At 41.0% G+C, this 19571-nt stretch overlaps 1 protein-coding gene across 1 annotated transcript in view; it reads right to left on the bottom strand.

The window, feature by feature from the left end:
- The window catches only part of PGBD5 (piggyBac transposable element derived 5), a 71229-nt gene that overhangs the window by 12264 nt on the left and 39394 nt on the right, over positions 1-19571 (bottom strand). Inside the window, exons 4-5 of the mRNA XM_085055450.1 lie at positions 10008-10188; positions 3102-3299 (exon numbers count right to left, since the gene is read on the bottom strand). Of these exons, the coding sequence (XP_084911576.1) occupies positions 3102-3299; positions 10008-10188 (379 nt within the window). The remainder of the gene's footprint in view (positions 1-3101; positions 3300-10007; positions 10189-19571) is intronic.

Below are 19571 nucleotides of genomic sequence, written 5' to 3'. Positions count from 1 at the left end.
TTAGTTGAAACTCTAAGCTTACTCATCCTGACATGTGCTTTTTAACAATATGCTTCTTTCCCCAGATATTCCAATCCTGGGCCAATCTCACAAGCTGATTTTTTCAGGAAACTAGATTGTCACTAGTCACCCCCCTCTCCAGCTTCTCCTGGAGTAAGAACCACACAGGGATTCATACAACTGCTTCCTACAATTGTGATGGCTTTACAACATCTCCCATCTTCTCACAAGTCCCTTAGAAGATGCTAAGATGCCATTTGCGGCTCTTTATTCCTTGCATATGTGGCCCAAACTTTGTTTACTACTCTTAGTTATTCAATGTTTAGCTTTTCAGTAGAGCTAGCTGGTGAAGAGCATCTGTGAAAGTTCTTCTCAGAAAGAAGCTACTTCTTAAAAAGATCTTGGGTTCAACAGTTTTTTTGCTGAAAATGCTATTGTGGCCATCCTACTGTGCAGCAAGTGAGATTGCTGCCTGTTCCATCTCACTACATATGAAAGTCAGAAAAGATTGTAGTTATTTCTAGAACACAATAATGGATATGCTGGGGAAGTGGGCACCAGATCTAGAGTGAAAAACACAAAATACAGCCTTATCCCACAGATGGGGAGATTTGGGCCAGCACATAGATGACCTGCTTCAGAATAAGGTAATTTTTTATTCTCAGGAGGTCCCAAACTCTTTTGATTTCTCAATTCTTCTGTAATACAAGCACAAGGGAAAAATAAAGCTTAAGGGCAGTTAAAATCCAGCCGGATTTTGTTCTAGGCAGAAACTACATACTTGATAACAGAGTCAGCAGGACACTTTCGCAAGACTAAAGGAATGAGACCCATCCTTGACTATTTGAGATGATGTATTATGACATGTTGGTTCAAACATCCATAATAAATAACCTGCTGAATCTAAGAATAGTATTCATAGATCAGTTCTGACAAGTGTACTGCCATCCTGGTGCCTCTGGCTTGGGTGGGATTTGCACTCCAAGTACAGGCAAGATTTACCTTCTTGACTTTCCTTTAAATTGCAATAAATAGCTAATTATTAGCTATGTCCACCTCTTTCCCCATCCTAAGTTTTCTTTTCACCATCTCCTGCCTTCTGCTTTTAAGGTTTTCTCTTCAGTGGCTCCTCCAGCCCATACACATTTACACTCAGCCAAGTGCAAACACGCACCGTGCATCACCAGGCAATCCCACTGGCACCACTCTCTGTTCAACATCCTGCATGGGTTTTAACCCCCTTTCACTCTACCTCCTCTCCCATCTAACATGTGCTCAGCAGGTCTGGGCTACAGGCTTACCTCAAGGAGCACAGATTTCTCCTCTTCCTCCTCTATATTTACATGCCTTAGAGGAGACTGGTGGTCCAGCTTCTCTCAAGTTGGTTTAAACTATCTTTGCTGCACTGACTTTAGTGATGCCAAATCAGAGGCAAGCAATCTGGTCTCTTGCCTTCCCACCGAGCCTCCATCTGTTCCCAGGTCCCTGCTAGAGACTCTCTTTGCCCAGCATCAGTCTTTGAAAACCCAGTCTCTGTTTTCTGCTCTGATTCACAGTGAACTATGTCAACTGTCCCAGCCAGCATTTGGTGAGCAATGAGTTGGGAAAGTCTTGTCCATCACACACACAGAGGTTACAGTCAGTGGATATTAAACTGTCTCACGCAACCTACAATCCCATCTATGCCAAAAAAGACCCAAGGTCAATCACAAGCACAACACACACCTCTGAGTGCTGCTTGTAAAGGTTGCTGCCAGCACAGTCTGCTTTTGCTCCCCTTTGTAACAGGGCAGTTAACACTGATGTTTACAAACAGAGTATTTTTCTAATATTTATGAATTATAACAAAATGCTCTATGCTAGTCTATAAAAAACAAGTAGCATTTTGTAGAGGTAACTCTTGTCCAGTTAGTGCAGCTGAATAATCTAAATCCACCAAAAAGCACAAGGAAAACAGCACAAATCCTGATGGTAAAAGCCACTCATGGGGAGCTACACTGCTCTAGAGACTGGCTTCAGCAGAGTCTCCAAAGTGTCATGTTTCCTTCAGATACATATTTTCAGCATTTGTGCTCAGACAGCAGTCCATCTGAATCACCAAATCCTCCCTCTGCTGGGATGCCCAGCAGAATTCTTTAGGATCAGCCATGCTTTGCTAAGGCAAAGAGCCTTCTGTCAAGGCACTGAACAACATACTAAGCTTTCTCAACTTACCATGCAGTAATTTTATGCCTTAACTTTGCTTCTGTAATCTGTACACACATGTCAGACTGAATCTTGGGATTCAGAAAATGATACCTGTGAATTGGTGGCTTTATATTTAAAGGTTTAGGTTATTCTCATTTGTCTATGGCAGTTATACATAAATGTGAAACATAAAATTTTAAGAAATTGAAACAATATTCTCACTGAAAAACTAATTTCAAGAAGTTAGTTAGTCATACTGCATTTTACAGAAGTTTCCAAATGTTCTTAAAACCATCTGTGCACTTTCAAAAAAAGAAAATATTTCAGTAGCAAGAACCTCTCTGTAATTATTTGGACTATCCAAATTATCTGGTTTTGTCTCTTTTCATCGACTGCTAAAAATCAATTTAACATACAACAAGAAACCTTAATCATATTTACTTCTGGCAAAAAAACATACTTGTTTGTGACTAAGCTTTGACTAGATAAGAAAAATTAATTGTAGGATCTGCTAGGAGTACAAGGTACTTCATGACATTTATTAATTTTTCTGTAGCAGCAATCCTACAAGATGCTTTGCAAATGGGGCTAATACAGTCTTATGCAATAATCATCCTCCTTTCTCTGACCATCAGCAAAGATATAATCTTTATACCTAAAAGGATACTGCCTCCACCAGCTCAGGCAAAGGAGGCTGCATTAGCAGTAGGCTTTTAACCTTTGTATGGGAAAAAAAGAATAGCTGTATGAAGACACAAAAGGGAAGTAATCACTACAGCTACTGTTTATCTAGGATGTATGATCAGTTACAATCAAGCTCTTTGTTCAGGCTTATTATCAAACTCAGTGACTCATTTTGGCTTGTGACATAAAGCATGTGCACTTTTGAGATGAGAAGTAGGAATATTGCTTACCTTGTTGAACTGGAGAATATGCGTTGGTCAGAAAACGAAAGTGCCCTTTATTGTACCAGCAAATCAATGACATGTTTCCCTTCATTCTTATTCTATACTGTCCTCTGGACTGTGGAGTTTCAGAATTGTTCAGCATGGATGGAGGTAGGCCTGTGCAGTCACTCTTCCTGGTGCTCAGCAACCCACAGCAGTAAATCTCTGAATGTAAACAAACAGATTCCATATCAGCAAGCCATTGCATGGATGTAGAGAACAAAACCAGCAGAGCAAGCCTCAATGACCTCTGAAAGAACCTGCACTACCAACCCTCTAGTCCAACAGATCTGTCAGCCAGCTGGTTTTCTTCTGTAATATCAAAAATTTGTGTCCTACATGAATGTCTCTGGAAACAGACAAGTACAGAAAGTCTGCTCCCTTGATGAAATATATTGACACCTCCTGCATCATCACAATGAAATGACAGGAAAAATAATTCAGGATATCTTCCTAGCAATAACACCTACAGTCTGTATTTACCATTACAACATGTTTAAAATTGGTCTCAAACCCCCCCACCAGTGATGATATGCACTCTGGGACAAATCAGAATTTATGATGCAAGAGAGTCCTTGATGTTTAACTAAGAGAGTAAGTTGTGGAGCAGGGAGGTAGGAGAAGCTATAGCATTTTAGATGGTAACTGAAGTAAGTTCTCCTATATGACTCCTATGATGCTTTTAGTCACAACAGTGACAAACTCTGGTTTAATCTACTGCTTCCCTGTGCTGCCACATTCTTGACTTCAGCTTAATACTCCTTGCACTTGCATCATCTTCTTTGCTAAGGAAATGCTGCTTAAGCAACTTAAAACCACTGAAACCACCGGTTGATTTAAAAAAATGCATATGCCAGTAGGATGGAGAAGATGGAAAAACAAGTTCGGTGAAAACTGATTTTAGGGCAAGGAGAAAAACCACACATTGCCGCACCTGAGTGAGCACTGATCTTGTCCTGCACAGACACCAGAGGCTCTGCAGGAGACACAGTCTGCTGCTCACAGCTTCTTTGCCTTTTCATATGTGAAAGAAGCAATGAATAAAATCTAACACCATAAAACACATCTCAATACATCCACAGAGGCACAAATAAGGTTTGGAAACAACATTAATAACAATGCTTGAATTTTTCATTAGGCAGTGAAATAATAACAGCCTCTTTCTGTTAGTCCAAGAGAAGCAGATCTTCTCGATCAAATTTTTCCCTTACTCTAAGAAATCTCAGATGGAAATTTCCATGGTCTACCCTCAGTTTTGTGTTAACCCATCTGAGTGGAAAAAAACAATGGGCATGGAAGCAGGTGACATCTGTGCACATCTTGTGCTGGTTTAAAGTTCATCTGTTAGCTAAATCTGCTTGATCAAATTTTTCATCGTGCTGAATTTTGCATGACATCCTTACAGTGAAAATGCAAAGTCAGAATGCAGTGTCTGGCTTCCCCTAAACAAGTTACCTCTGTTCTTGGGTTTCCATTTATGTGGCTTGTCTGCGTCTGTCTTTCTGGAGGGAGCTAAGCTTTTGAGTGTAGGTGCAGCCTTTGTCCTTGGTTCATACAGTGATTGGCATGCTGAGCATCCCCTCAACAGCTCACAGACACTACAGGAATACTAATAAATTAATTGCATATACCCATGCATTGGTCCAGTTACTCTGGGCAGATCTGCAAGGAGCCACAGCTCTTCCATCAGAAATTTAAGCCACTGATGTGAGAAACTCAACCAACACAGCAATAGGGAAACTTCACTCTCAAGGGGGAAACCTGCAATCCATGGGTTATTTCTAATGAATTAATCAGTCCCTGGAAATTCTTAAGTTCCTTCCACAAAAGACAATGAGAAAAGTCTGATAACAACAAGCTTACAATCAATATAGAGGGAACTGTACCTCCAGTGGAAGGCTGCTTTTTCTTTTTTTTTTTTTTTTTAAATTTCTTCCATTGCTAAGAAGTATCCAAACAGTGCAGGTATGTAACTGCAAACTTTGCCATTAACATAGCAAACTTTTAGAAAGCTTTCTTCTAGCCAATATTAAGATCTTCCTGCTTTGATAACAAGCAAACCTGAGAAGAATTTTCTTAGCCGCCCAGAGTTTATTTTTCACTGAAATGTGATAGTTCTTCCAGAAGGCTGCAATGGAATAAAACCAAGCTAATAACTACATTATTGTGCTAGAGCTTCAAAACAGCAACAGCCATCTCTGAGATCCCATAATAATTAGTTGTAGCCTTTCCTTTTATTGTAGCAATAAGCCTGCAGAAAGCTTGCAGCAGATGTTCCACTCCTCATGCAGAATAATGGGAACCATTTTCTCTCTAAGGAACACACCGTGTAGCCTTCCTGCTGTACAGCTCTTCTGCAGATTTACTAGTGTCTCTCATCATGGATGACACCCTTAATCTACTGTGGAGTTTTTGAAAACCACCCAGTTACTATAGCAATAGAAGCAATAAAATTTACACCCATCTGGCTCAATGAAGCTTTTGTGTGTAATTAAATCAGAATCACAACAGATGTTTGCCACACACACAGGACTCAGTGGAAACAGGTTGTTCTCTGGTCTTCCTAAACTGTAGGTGCAATATAAATGAATACATGTAAGATAGTTTAGCAAAGAAGAGGAAATGTGGTGTAGTCACCAAAACTCATTCCCAGAGTCTCCAGCCTCCAGAGAGCTTGTGCTGAAGCCTGTTTCACCACATCTTCACTAGTACAGTTTGCAAACGCCATCAGGCTTGAGCTAATTCAGGCAAAAATACACATTCTGCAATCATTTATTCTGCATGCAGCACTGGATCAAGTCAGAGCTAGGAAACTGGGGGAGGGCTCTTGTGGATTGCTTTAGTCCATATGCTGGAATTGCAGGATCCTGCAAACCTTGTGGGAATGCCATGGTCAACCAGGCTGGCAGCTCTTGCAGCTTTGCCAACAGCCCCTCTGCAGAACAGAGCCAGCTGCTCCTGTTGGTTAAGAACATGCAGAAGGGACTTCCAGGAATCACATGTTTAAGGGAAGCATGGAACACAGGGCTTTAGGAGGTTTTGTCCTCTATAAAGGACAACACTAATGCTTAGAGAGGGAAAAGGGGATATGCACTATGAATGAACGTCACAGCAAATAGCAGTGACAGCTGTCTGCTCACAGAACAGGGAATCTGGGGCATTTGAGTGCAGGTTTCCAGTTCTATTCAGAGGCCAGAGAAAGAAATTCTTTGTATGTCCCCTGAAAAATAAAAAAAGAGGTTTATTCAGGGTTTTGATTTTGAAAAAGATCAAAGTGTTCTATCTTATTTTCTGAAGTTTTCTCAGTTCCTGGCATCTTCACATAGGTCTTAGAATTATGTTCACCGACATCCCTTTATATTACAAGGCACATTATTGCCTACTGTGGCACAGCGACAGTGCTACACCACAGGCTCTCAATAAAGAGCATTGTGCTTTTAACAATAAAGCATGTGTGGGCTAGGGTGAGGAAAAATGAATGATAGTTAAGATTCCACATTTTTTTTAATAGGATCACAGGATCCTATGGATTAAAGCATAGTTCAGGTTGAAAAACAACTCAGGAGGTCTCTAGTCCCATTCCCTGTCAGAACAGGGTCAGCTCTGAGGCCAGACAATGCTGCTCAGAGCTTTATCTTGTCTGGGCTCAAAAACCTCCAAGGACAGAGACTGCACAACCTGTCTGGGCATCCTGTTTCACTGCCCTCAGGAAAAATTTTGCATCTAGTCTGAATGTCTTTTGTTTCATCCTAAATCTGTTGGGTTTTGTGCTTCCACAATGCACCTCTGTAAAGAGCCAGCTCCATTCTCACAATAGGATAGGATAAGGCTGCTGTTGCCTCCCCCCAAAGCCTCTTCTCAACCTGAACAAGAACAGTTCCCTCCTTATAGAAGAGTATATTTGTATACAGAGTATTCTTGTACTGGGGAGAATGTTGTCCAAAACTGTAGGAGGCAATAATCACTTCCCTTGACCTACAGGCTACACTCTTGTTAACACAGCCTGGGACAGTGTTGACCAGCTTGGCTGCCAGGGCATGCTGCTGACTCAGGTTCAGCTTGCTGGCTACCAAGACCCCAGGTCCTTTTCATCAAGAAATTTGAGAGGAACTAATAGAGTTTTAGTGGGTGACCCTCCAGATTTTCCCGAATTCTGTATAGTTCCCTTAAAACTTTTATGTTCCCAGAAAGTTTATGGCTTCCAAACATGAGCTTATTTAATTTTTTCCCTATTTCTCTGTTGATAGTGATGGAAAAAAAACAAACATGAAAGCCTGAAACAACATAAAGCAGTTAAGATCAGTACCAATTTCTTTTTGTTTTTGGCTCTCAGCAGAATCTTTCTACTGCTGATCCTGCTCTAGCCCAGAAACTAAATTTTCTTGAATAAAAAAAGTAAATTTTTCAGTTTAAGAATGGGTCTTGAACTGTCATGAGCACCTGAGCATAGATGCTTTTCAACATGCTCTCATGACCCGTCATGGTCATGGTGTAGCTCTATTCAGATTTAGCTGGCTAAGCCACACACCAAAAAATCCCAACACTGACTTAATTGCTGAAGAAGACTCTGAAGTAAATCAGGAGAGATCTCTCTCTCAAATCCAGGCTCATTTGTTTGCCTCTCTCCACATGTACTGCTAATGCAGTAGGATCCCAGCAGGTGCTGGCAGTACACTATCTGCTTTGCAGCAGAGTCAGTAAACACCATCATCCTCCAAGGCTCTTACTGACTTTGCCACAGCTTGACATTTCAAGCCTCTCTCCCAGTGTCCCACAGTCCTTCCAGCTCAACATCCCCCTGCAAAACCTCTGAGCTAGCCCCTAGCAGCTCATGGCAAATGCAGACAATCCCATCTCCTTATTAAGCAGGAACACTTTCCTCCCCATGATCTTCTTTATGAAGGAATGCCATGCTATTTTGCAAACTCAATAAACCTGCTCTCTTAGTGTCCACCCCCCACCCACCTCATAGCTTCACCCCTAGGAAGGTGATAAGAGTGCACCACATCTGAAATTTAATTTTGGAGGCAGCTGACACAGAGCATAAAGTCTCATGAAGCTATGTAACAAATCATGAACCAAACCGAAATCTCAGTATTGCATTAGCATATTTGATCAGATAGTAAGTCAAAATTACATGGTTTAAAAAGACATTACTGAATTTGTTACCCGCTACAAACTATTACTTTGAATGATCTGTGCAGTGTAAAGCCCATGAATAATTCAACCTTGCAAACAATTTGAATTATCTGCAAGTAATAAACACTCAGCTGGTTTAGTAGCCATGTATTTTTTTTCACCAGGGTTACTGACCAGCTGGATCACTCCAGATCATCTTTATCCTTCTCTAGCTGAGCACAATGAATGCAGCTCAGTCGAGTTGTCAGTCTTTACATTTAAACCTTAACATTTAATCTCAGGTACAAGGAGTATTTGTGCTATCCTCTACATTTTTTTAAACTCACAATTTGCATCATTGGTAGTCTTAAAAATGAGATGCTTATAATGTCTGTGAAAAGATGTTTAATAAATATTGGTTTCTGCTCAGAGGAAAAACTCCAGTGGACAGTAAATATCCTTGACTTCTTTCCCATTTGGCTGTTTGCAGCATTTGGGAAACCATGGCTCTTTTATGAGCAAATGCAGGTATTCCACTGCAGTCAGTGAGCTTCCAGCTTGCCTAAATTAATGAGGGAACTACGTCCTGCATGGAGGTCAAAAGATGCAGCCCTCAGTGCCAGCACAGTCTGTAGTGGTGAACTACAGCACTGGTGCAGCTCACTGATGTTCTCATTTTAAATGACAATTAACGTATTGTCTCAGTTCCCAGACTTATTTCCTGCTTTGGGCCATGTTTCATTAACATAATGGTTTATGTGGGTTTGATTTTCTGCAATGACAAAAAAACCCCAACTTGGACAGCAGTGGTGTGTCAGCTAATAGCCTCGTAGCTGTGATGCATAATGGCAGCCTCCAGCCTCCCTGCTGGGAAGGATCTATTCTATGCACCACACCATCTCTGGAAGGCTGTGCTGACTGAAGAACAAGACCAGAGTTACATGAAATTACTTAGAGCTGACTGGCAAGAGTGCAGGATCCTGTAATTGCAGGGGAGTCACAAGTCCTCAGCATCACTGAAAGCAAAGCAACATGTGGCTTTCCCACGCCTAAGGTGAGGGGGCACTTGACAGAAAGGATGACCTGGGATTGCTCTTTGCACTAGCAAGAGATTTGCTGGGAGAGCTGTATCAATGGACATTCTGATGGCAAGTGTGTTTTTGCTAATGGAGAGTTTTATTATGATTTCAAAACTTAAAACTGTCCTATCAAGGTATGTTGATAGTAGCAAAAAAAAAGACCCAAAACACAAAGAAACAAACTTTTTTCACAGCTTTTGCAAAGGCATAAAATGTCCTCTAAAGCAAACACATCTTTAGCAGATATTAAATAAAAAAAACCCCCCACTTCTAAGGCACATCTCTAAGGATTCATCCCATCCCTCATCTTTCACAACAGGAAAAGAAAAATCCCAGGTAGATAGGAAATCCCTTGAAAAGTCCCCCAGGCCACATAGGAGATTTGACCTCACATTTCTAGGTCAAAGAACAAAAGCAAGCGCTTCATATAACCTTAAATTGTTTTGAGAATTAAAAATCCTCATTTTGAAGATTTAAAACGGAAGATTTAAAGAGCACCATAGAAAGTCTTCTGTATAGTATCTTTTCATGAATGTGAAGTTTTCTTAGAGATGAACAACTTATTTATACAAGGAATTGAAATATTAGTGAAGACTTTTGGAAGTTTTTTTAATTCAGTGGCAGGAGGCCCCTACATCTGTCACCATTAACACTCAGTGAGTCACCTGATACACACCTTGCTTCTCAAATTCTTCAAAGAGATTCAGGCTGGTAATGCTAGGGCCTGTGAAGATGATGTAGTTCTTCCCAGCGGCGTTCTGACAAAGGCTTTTGGCCACCATACTGTGAAGCTGTGGTTTGTTCTTCAAAGCATCCAGCCCATCAGCACCACTCCCTTCTTTGAGATGGACATAAATCTTAAATGAGAAATGGTAAGAAAAGTCAGAAAGTTGTCAGGAATCTAGAGGGAGCAGATGCAATTCCCAACATACCTGCACAGCTCAACTTGAGACAAACTGAGAAGGCAGCAGATACATTTTATAAAATGCTAATTAAAGTCCCTTTCAAGGGGCTGCTGCTTTTAAATCAACTCAGGTTAGCTGGCACAGCTACCAATAAATACAGCATCCTTCACCCCATCATAAGGACTTCTGAGGCTCCTGTCACTGTTGTGCATTTGAAGATTGTTTGCATGGCAGGAAAAGACTCCAATCATAACTGAGATTACATCTTCTACTCAATCTGCATAGGCTTCAATGCTGCCAGCAAAAAGAGAGCATGGGAACTTCAGTTTCAAGAAAGGCCAGTATGAGATGACCAGAAGGAAATGGCCCATTACCTTCACTGCACTAATATTAAGATTTACTTCCTGTTGGCAGCAACCATCAGGCTGTGACACAAGTGTGTGTGCAACCCACAAATGAGCAAAATGCACACCCAATCAGCCAGAACACCCTCATCAAACTCTCCAGGCACAGTGCTAACACTTAGATCCTTTATGTACATCATGATTTGGACACAACCCACCAAAACAGTCTGCACCTTGCAGAGGGAGAAAATGTGTAACCCTTTGTTTGTACACAAATCTTCAATTTTATTTCATTGATAGTATTTTACAAGCACAATTTTCACCCAAGTTCAACACTTAATAAAGCCAACTAGGCATCCAACCTTCATCCTCTCCTAAGAGCTAGCAGAAATAACCTGCTGGAAAGAGAAATGGGAATAAGCAAACACTGTACTCTGTTGCTCAAACACTATTGTAATGCCATGGAACTTGCAAAGATTGAAACACATACGCAAATGCAAATTTTCAGAAAAACTTGCCCAGGCCTGCCTTCATGACTTTGGCTCTGAAATACTCAAATCTTTTATGGATTACAGGAAATTTTACCTGTCAAAGAAAAAGCTGAAACTTGTTCAGTATTCAGGGGCAGGAAAAAGCAAGTTTGCCTTGGTTTTCGGAGTGACATATCCACAACAACTTCGTTAAATTTGTTTGAGACTTCAACCACATGAAACATGCAGCATTACTTTACTGTACAGCTTATTTCTCTTACCAACAGACACTGTTACAAATGAAAATTCATAGCAATGCTCAGAGAACAAAAATGCTCATGTTTGCAGTAGTGCTCCCAGTAATTTGTAACTCAATGATCTTAGAGAAGAACAAAATTCAGTTAAACAGCTTCTCCCTATTTTGGATGGTGCATCTCCCAGCACTGGTATTCTGTGTAATATTTCCTAGCAATTCATGCATCATGGAACAGACCTCAACAGGGTGTGATATGTATGAAATTTCTGGGAAATTAGACATAATTTGTATTTTGAAGGAACCAACATGCGGAAAGCAAAGTGCAAGGACAAATGCACACTAATTCCAAAAATAGAGTGTACATTAAACGGAAGTCTTAAATACATAATTTATCTTAAAAAAAAAAAATTAAACCCCCTTGTATTGATAGAAGCAGCTTCCAAGATGAGAACAAAGGCAGAATGTTAGCAGACTTCCTGATTCTGCTCCACTCATTTTTGAAAGCTGTCAAATTTGTGCTTTCTTCAATTCTAAGGCTGAGGACTAGCTAATTATGGTAAGTCATTAAGGTTATTAATCAGGGCTCTAGAGAGCAGCTTAACAGTGGAATGCATTCAAAGAGCAGATTGTTCCAAATTTACAGTAAAGGTATTTCATGATTATTGGCAACAAAATTAATATTAGATTACTAGTATGTCAGCATAGAGACCACACATCAAACCCTCAAAATCTACAGACAGGGCAGTGGAGACAGATGATGCAGACAGATTAGTTTTGACCTTGGATTAGCAGATGAGCTGAAAACAAAGCAGGAATCTCTCTAAGTCTATAAGGGTGCCTTACACCTTACCCCCCACCAAATCCAGTAAATCTTAGCCAACTAAGTCTCTCCTGCTCCATGCTCTCTCTGTTCCTTGTAGAGCGCTGCCCCTCTGAGGGACAGTCTTCTGGCACTGCTCATGTGCCAACTGGCCCCTCACTGTGGGCCGGTTTGTATTGGCAAGCAGCTACTTTGAAGAGCATACCCACCAGGCAACTGTCCACTGAGGTACCACTACTTTCATTTGAGGATGCTACACCTCATAGGTTTTGTCAGCAGAGTTCCCTGTGCACCTGGCTTTGAATCTCAACCCTCCTTGCTCTGTTCACCTCCCCAGCATCCTTTACTCAAATGTCCATACCCGCTCCTGAATCTTTCTTTCTCTTCCAATATTAAATACACCCTCTTTTTTTTCTCCTTGGGCACTTCCTTGCCTATCCAACAACAGCCCTTGTTCTTGGCACAGTATTTCTTGTTTCGGAGAAGCATTGTTCAAAGCTTTATCATGCCCAGCTCTATTGGGATGATGGGTGACAGCAGCACAATGTTGGAAAGCATAAAGGCTGCTGTGAACAGTGGCTGTGTACAGATAACTGGCAAATGCATAGCTTCAAATATCTTTGCAAACGCCTAGGATCCCATATGGCCTTTATTTCCCCTCTCATCCAGCTTATTTCATTCTTTCTCAACCCATTAAGATCCCACCTACTGAAGCCCACAGCATTCCCTCCCTTTCTGTAATGCATTAGAAGTGGTATTTAAGAGTCACCAATCTGCAGAAAAAGCACAAATTGTCAGAAATTGGCTGTTAGTCCTTCACAGGCACAGTCAGAAACTGCTCCCCCAAAATATTTGTTAAAGCATTCACTAGACCCTCTGGTTTGTCCTGGGGCAATATTGGAGTTTTGTGCCCTCTCCATGTGCACCAACAGCAAAATATCATCAGAAGCACAGGCTCAACAACGGCTGCTAGAAAACACATGGGAGATGCTGGCAGCAAACATCCTTTGCTTCTGTGGGTGACAGCCCAAGCAGTGCTTCTTGAATATCTGCAGAGATCTCTTTCACTATCTATCTTTTTCTAATGGCTTTTGATTTGATTTACATTTGATTTACAGCACCAATTGGGATAATCTGTTTAGATGTGACATCATCTACCTTAGGAGGCAACTACAGGCTGAAGATCTTTAACATGCAGTGCTGGGACAGAAATGGAGCTTTCTCTATTAATTCCCCAAGTATTTGTTGAATATTTTTTTAATATCTTTTGTTAATCAGAACAGCGACATGCTCAATTCTGCCATCTCTCCATCTATGGCTGCCCTACTGCACCAGATATTTTCAATCCAGTATATTTGCATTACCTTCATGTGGAAGATCCAGAAGGTCTCACAGAAACTGAGTAAAAAACTGAACAGCTAGGAACAAAAGTGATATCTTGACTGCACATTTAAGAGAATGTGTCCTGGAAAATGAAATATTGGTGATTCTGCTCATATTCAAAGCTCAGATGGCATATTGAAAGCACTTGTAAACACCACATCTCAAATATGCCACCTTCATACATAATTGAAGCACCCTGGGGTACAATTCTCAAATGAAATAGATGACATTTAGAAAAAAAAAAGGGCAGAGGTAGTAATAAACAGAAGGAAGATTTTGAAAGATACATTGTGCAAAAATATCTCACAAAGGGCAGATCCTAAACAACCACAGAACAGAAGCCATGTTTTTAGATGACACAGTTATGAAAGCATGAGAACAAAGTAAAGTAGTCATAATTTTTCAATCCTAAATAGCTATTGAAAAAAAAACTTTATTTTTTTCTACAGGCTTCACAGCCAACCCACAACTGCTCATTCCCAGCACTACCTTCTAGATCTTGCCTCAATCTGTCTTCCCCTCTCATCCTAAACCTCACCTCTAACTGTTGCCATTACCAACACTATTGGGAGATTCTCCTCTCCAGTTTCACCCTAAACCTGCTGCAGTTCATATTCCCCCCTTCTTTAATGATCTCTTCCCACACAGCTCTTAGATCTAGCACCTGTGGCACTACTGGTGGTGCTCTTACCAAGACCAGAACTTTTCATTCTCTTCCTGCTACTCTAAAGGCTACTTGCTAAAGAGCATGCAAGAGCATACCGTTTTCCCAACCTGTTCCCAACTAGTTAGTTCTTGCTGTTCCTCACAAAGCTTTTTCCTTGGTCCCCTTCTTTTCTCCCTCTGCATTCTATTTTTAATGGTTTCGATCTGCATCAACACACAGATGCACCTAACACCTTTGTGCAGGCAAAACAGACATTTATCAGTCCTCAGCACAAAGGTGCTGGTAGAGTTGTCAATGCAAGTCCAATATGGTTTAAAGCTCTTCGCTTTTCTTTCCATGATTTCTTGTTATTTCTTTATCACTGAGGGCACTACAACATCTTACCTGCATGGTAGACTGACAACCCATGGATCAACAAACGCAGATTTTGCTCCATACCTTCTCCCAGGCAGCCACATCTGGGTCAGGCAGATTCATGATCTCTAACAGCTCCACATAAATAATTTCCTATTCTTTCAAATACCTAAGAACTGCCTGGCTTTCCTCCCAATTACTGCAATCATCCTTCTTTTCTTTGGCCTTGCTGAAACATATCTTGACATCCAGACAGTGCTCCACCCCTCAGATCACTTGCCCAGCCCTTTGCTTTGACCATGTCAGCCTTCTGCCAGTTCCCTCTTCTTTGCCCCATCAAATGGAAATGGGGCTGGAAAATTGAGACAGGCCTTTATGGTTTAGGCTTCTTCGTTCACCTCCTGCCATACCTTGCCAGTATAGGATTCCTTGTCAGATTCCTGTCAGCATTTGCCTTGTGAAGTCAAGCATCCAATAACCAATGGCAAACAAGCCCACATTTGCCTCTTTCCATGCTGCCCTTCTCCAGCCTAGTTGGATATCACCACCATCTCAGCAGAGCTCTTTCCTTTTGCTCTCCAAAACCTTCCCTAGAATCCCCACAAGGCAATTGCTAACCAATTCATTGGCTCTGCTGCTTCTTAATGCTGCTTCTCTAGGCTCCCTCTACATAGCTGGCAGCCCAGCTCTGGTCCATGTTTGAGGTTTCACTCTGGTGTCACACAGTTGCACAACATTAGCTCAGCTTTTCTCAGAAAATTACTGTTAAATCTTCTGTGAGAAGGTGTGTAAGTGAGGAGGTGTAAGTGAGAAGGTATATAAGTGATGCAAGGCAAGAACAATATACGCTATCAGAAGTGCTGTAGCTGTTAAGAGGATAACACATAGCAGCTCGAGGAAAATGCGTACATAATATGGTATAAAATCTTAACATAAAACCAGTAGATGACTAATCAGTGACTTCAAGGACCCAGCTCATTTCCAAGGAGGAACAACAAGGTTCATGAGTGCCTGGCCTGTGGAGGCTCACCAGGAGTAGGGTGTATACTGGTGCCTAGCAATGTGTCAGTCCCAGATCTCTCCCATGTGCATTAGCCAAGAAATACTGCTGCACTCAGCCTGCTTCCAGACTTCTCTGGGCAGCCAAAATGTGTCTGAACTAAACAGATTTACTGAAGTGCAAAGCTTAAGCCTCCATCTTGCACTTAGATGCTAAACCTGCTACGACAGGGATTGTCTTTTTGTTCTCCTTACAGCACCCAGCACAAAGGGATGGGATCCATGAGGGGTATTCCTATGGCAAACTTATTAAGTGCATAAGACAGGAGATTCTGGTGCTTTTAAGCCTCCTTCCCTAGGCAGAGTTGCACTGCGTGAGAACAGCTGCAGAAAGGACACAACTATACAGGTATTTTTATTGTCATAAACTCCAAGAAGCTCAGATGTGAACTAAAAAATAACTTTCATTCTCACCTGAAAAAGACACTAAGACTATACATAAACTCTGTGAGACATCTTTGCATTAGATCACATTTAGGTTTGGTTTTCCTATTCATTTAGAAACATAGTAAGATTGTAAACTCCATAAAAATGAATAGGGCTGGCCCATCACACATCTGCAAAAATACCTTTCCACTTAATACTGGTGAGCCAGGGGATAATTGACTTTCAACTGAGATCTAGGCTTCTCAGATGCTGACATTGCAGAACCACATACATTAAAAAGCCAGAGCCAGGTGGGAGCCAGAGGAAGAAAGTAGATACGATTTTCCAGCCACCAGTGACTGACAAATGAAGGTGATCAGATTTCCTGGGATCCCCTCCCAGACAAAGGCTGACCTTGAGAACCTCCTCAAAGCAGCTGCTACATCTGTGTGTTCCAGATGCAACTGTTCCAGCAATAGAGGAATTATCAGGGCACTGTTGAAAGAAATGCAAGGGCTCAGACTAATCTCTAAACAGAACTTAAATAGGCTGAAACACCAACTTTTCTGAGCAGCTTAATAAACAAGTGCACAGAAGGCTCACACTCCTGCAACTCTGACCTTGAAAACAAAACTGACTCCAGGTTAATTCACCCCACCCTTTCCCATTGACTGAATGCACTTACGTGGTGTGTTGAGAGATTATGAATTCTTTGGGGCACAATCTCAGTTTCTCTAAATTCTGAAAGTTCTTACTCTGTAAAATCAACAGTGTTATGAAGTATTCAAGCTGGCTTCACCTACCCTGTCTGAAATGAACTCCAGCATTTACTATGGAAGCATGGTGCTTATATTGTTTGCGGTTTTTTGCTGCCACTGAGAGCTCTGCCACTGAGCTGAGGAGCGACCTCAGACATCTCCCTTCACTGAGACTGCTGCTCTTTGGGAGAGAGCCCTTTCCTACTCTCTCAGGCAGGAGCCACTCTGACCCAGGTTTCACTCCTTTAACATGGCTATCGTGCAAATCACTGATCCTTCAGGACCATGGGAAGACTCAAGCTGCACAGTCACAGTACTTTTCCTTAATCCGTTCTGACTCATCACTTCATGGGAAGCAGTGGAAGGTGGAAACTCAAAGTCAGCCCCAGCACAAGGACCTAAATGACTTCATAAATCTGAGTAACACATTTCACAGGGATATTAGTGAAAATTAAATGCATTATTGCAAGACTTTTCTGCCAGAGAATAAAAGCAAGTGCGGAGCCCATATATTAGGGGACAGGGAGGTGTGGGAAGGGAAAAGTGTCCAGTATAGCCTCAGAAAATAAAATTATTCTCAAGGAATAGGAAAGGATATACCCATTCATAAAGTAATTTCTTCCTCACCATGATAACAGATTTTTTTAGCAAATAATTATATTGATGAGCTAATTCCATTACTGCCTATCAGAGTGATTAATATTGCCTGACTGTCCCTTTGTAGTGCTCTCTACCATCGACATACTGCCTTCCATCTTGTTGATTGATGGCTCTTTGGGTCAGGGACTATCTTAGTGCTATGGGTCTGTGCTTCAGGATGAGGCACTATGGGAATACCTTTTTCTGCCAGCTCTCCATGTTCACCAGCATCCTGTGCTTCCTTCTGCAAAATGATCAGAAAACCTTCTTATGTAGGAGGAGCTATGAAAGGACTAGGCATGACTTAGTAACAGTTAATCATAACCATGCTCATTCCTTTTGAGCCACACAAGAAATGCAAAGAGAGAGCACGATGTGTCCTACCAGGACAAAACAACTAGACATGATAAGGTTTTTTGGAATTCTCTTCATCATTTTTTGATGAGCAATATTGCTACAGCTAAACTGAGAAAGAGTCCTACCAATCACATTTATAAACAATTTTTATAATCAAATCTTCCAGATTTACAGAGAAAAAGAGAGAAATAAAAACTGACAAAAAAGTGACACAAGTAGAGTTTTGATTTAAATACGACTTACTCAGCAAATAGTCTAAGAAAGACTTCTAAGCTACTTCAATAATTTAAATTGCAATCAAGATATTAAAATATCGGTTTAAAAAATGTCGTGGTGGCAAGCAGGGAAATGAAAGTGCTAAGTAGTATATAGGGAAATAGATCAGAAAGAAACAAGAAAAGCAAAGAGAAGATGGAGCAGAGAGGGACACCTGAAGTCCTGCATGCTGTGTTTGTTGTTCTCCTTGAATTAGAAAGAAAGACATGAGAAGGCCCAAGCCCTGTCCTGCAGCAGCTGCTGCCACCTTCATGTCCGGTGTCAAGGGCAGATGAAAAAGGCAACAGTATCAGGGCAGTTTTGCCATCTACTTTGCCAAAGTCAGCTCTACTGGAGCCCTTCTGAACCCTCAGTGAGGTTTTGTTCGTGTTCCCAACTGCGGCAGACATATATTTACATTGTTTGAATGATGTGTCCTTCCTGCATGTTCCCACTTGGCCAGCTGACCATGAAGAGATACTCAGCAACAAAGCTATTCACTGCAACAAGATGCTCTGCTTGAGAAATTCTGAAGCAGAGATATAATCTGAAATTGTGCATCCATCTTAAAACAAAGACTTAACTGTCAGGATGCAGTGAAGTTATCTGTAGTACAGAAGACAGGAAAGTAGTCTAATATTCATACATTATTTATATTATGAATATATAAGCCTACGCACCTTCTTATATCCACTAGCAGCACTCGGGTTTTATGCCACTTCTGTTCCATGAATGGCTTATTAGGGTAGATTTTTAACCAAACACCATTTCCTTAAAAAAGTAAATGATGTGCCATCAAGCAGAAATGTTTACTCATACCCAAACATGTGATTCAGAGTTTTGTTCACAAGAACAAGCAGAAAAAGGAATTTGAGGAGACAAACACCTTAAATTCCTAACATTAACAATCGACCTGTGAGCTGCTACCCAGAATTCACAGAGTAACTCAGCATGTGGCATATCCATTTCACATTAGGAAAACAAATCCAACCAATCCTCTTCATTGTAGGAAAAGCAGAACACTGGAAAAACTAATGGAGATTTTTTTTTAAAGATCAGGCTTATCATTCAGGCTTGGAGGACCTTGTTTTTGGCCAGGAACATCACAGAACTCTTGAAGTTCCTTCCATTCCTGAAAACCAGTCATACATACATAGGTCACTTCTCTATTCTGTCTGGTCTGGTTCATCTTTTCATGGATAAATATTACTCAGATTTTTGAAACCGAATTAGTCTGATTTATGAAGTGTTGATAGTCCTATTTCACCTTGAATAAAAGGACCTCAATGTCATCAAGTCGTGGAAGCAGTGAGGGAGGGAATACATCCAGATAGTATTACAGAATTTTGGCATGTTTTGAAGTAGGTGCTGTAAGCTTTTTCCAACAGTTGACAGACAAATCAGTCCTTAACTATCAGACAAGTCTTTTCTTCACAATGGCAGCTTCACAAGAGATGGAGGGGAAGGTGTGTACATGAAGGGGAAAACACTGGATTTTCTTCTGGTTTAGATCAATTCTCTCCATTTGTTAAACACAGGAAAAAACCCCAAAACCTCTGTTTTAATAGTCTCCACAAACAAAATAACCACCAAATAAGTGCTTTGGA

This window comes from Lichenostomus cassidix, chromosome 3 (assembly GCF_008360975.1).
Source record: "Lichenostomus cassidix isolate B80296 chromosome 3, HeHo_3.0, whole genome shotgun sequence".
Taxonomy (NCBI): domain Eukaryota; kingdom Metazoa; phylum Chordata; class Aves; order Passeriformes; family Meliphagidae; genus Lichenostomus; species Lichenostomus cassidix.
The sequence above is the reverse complement of the archived record's forward strand: the minus strand, read 5'-3'. Positions and strand labels throughout refer to the sequence as shown.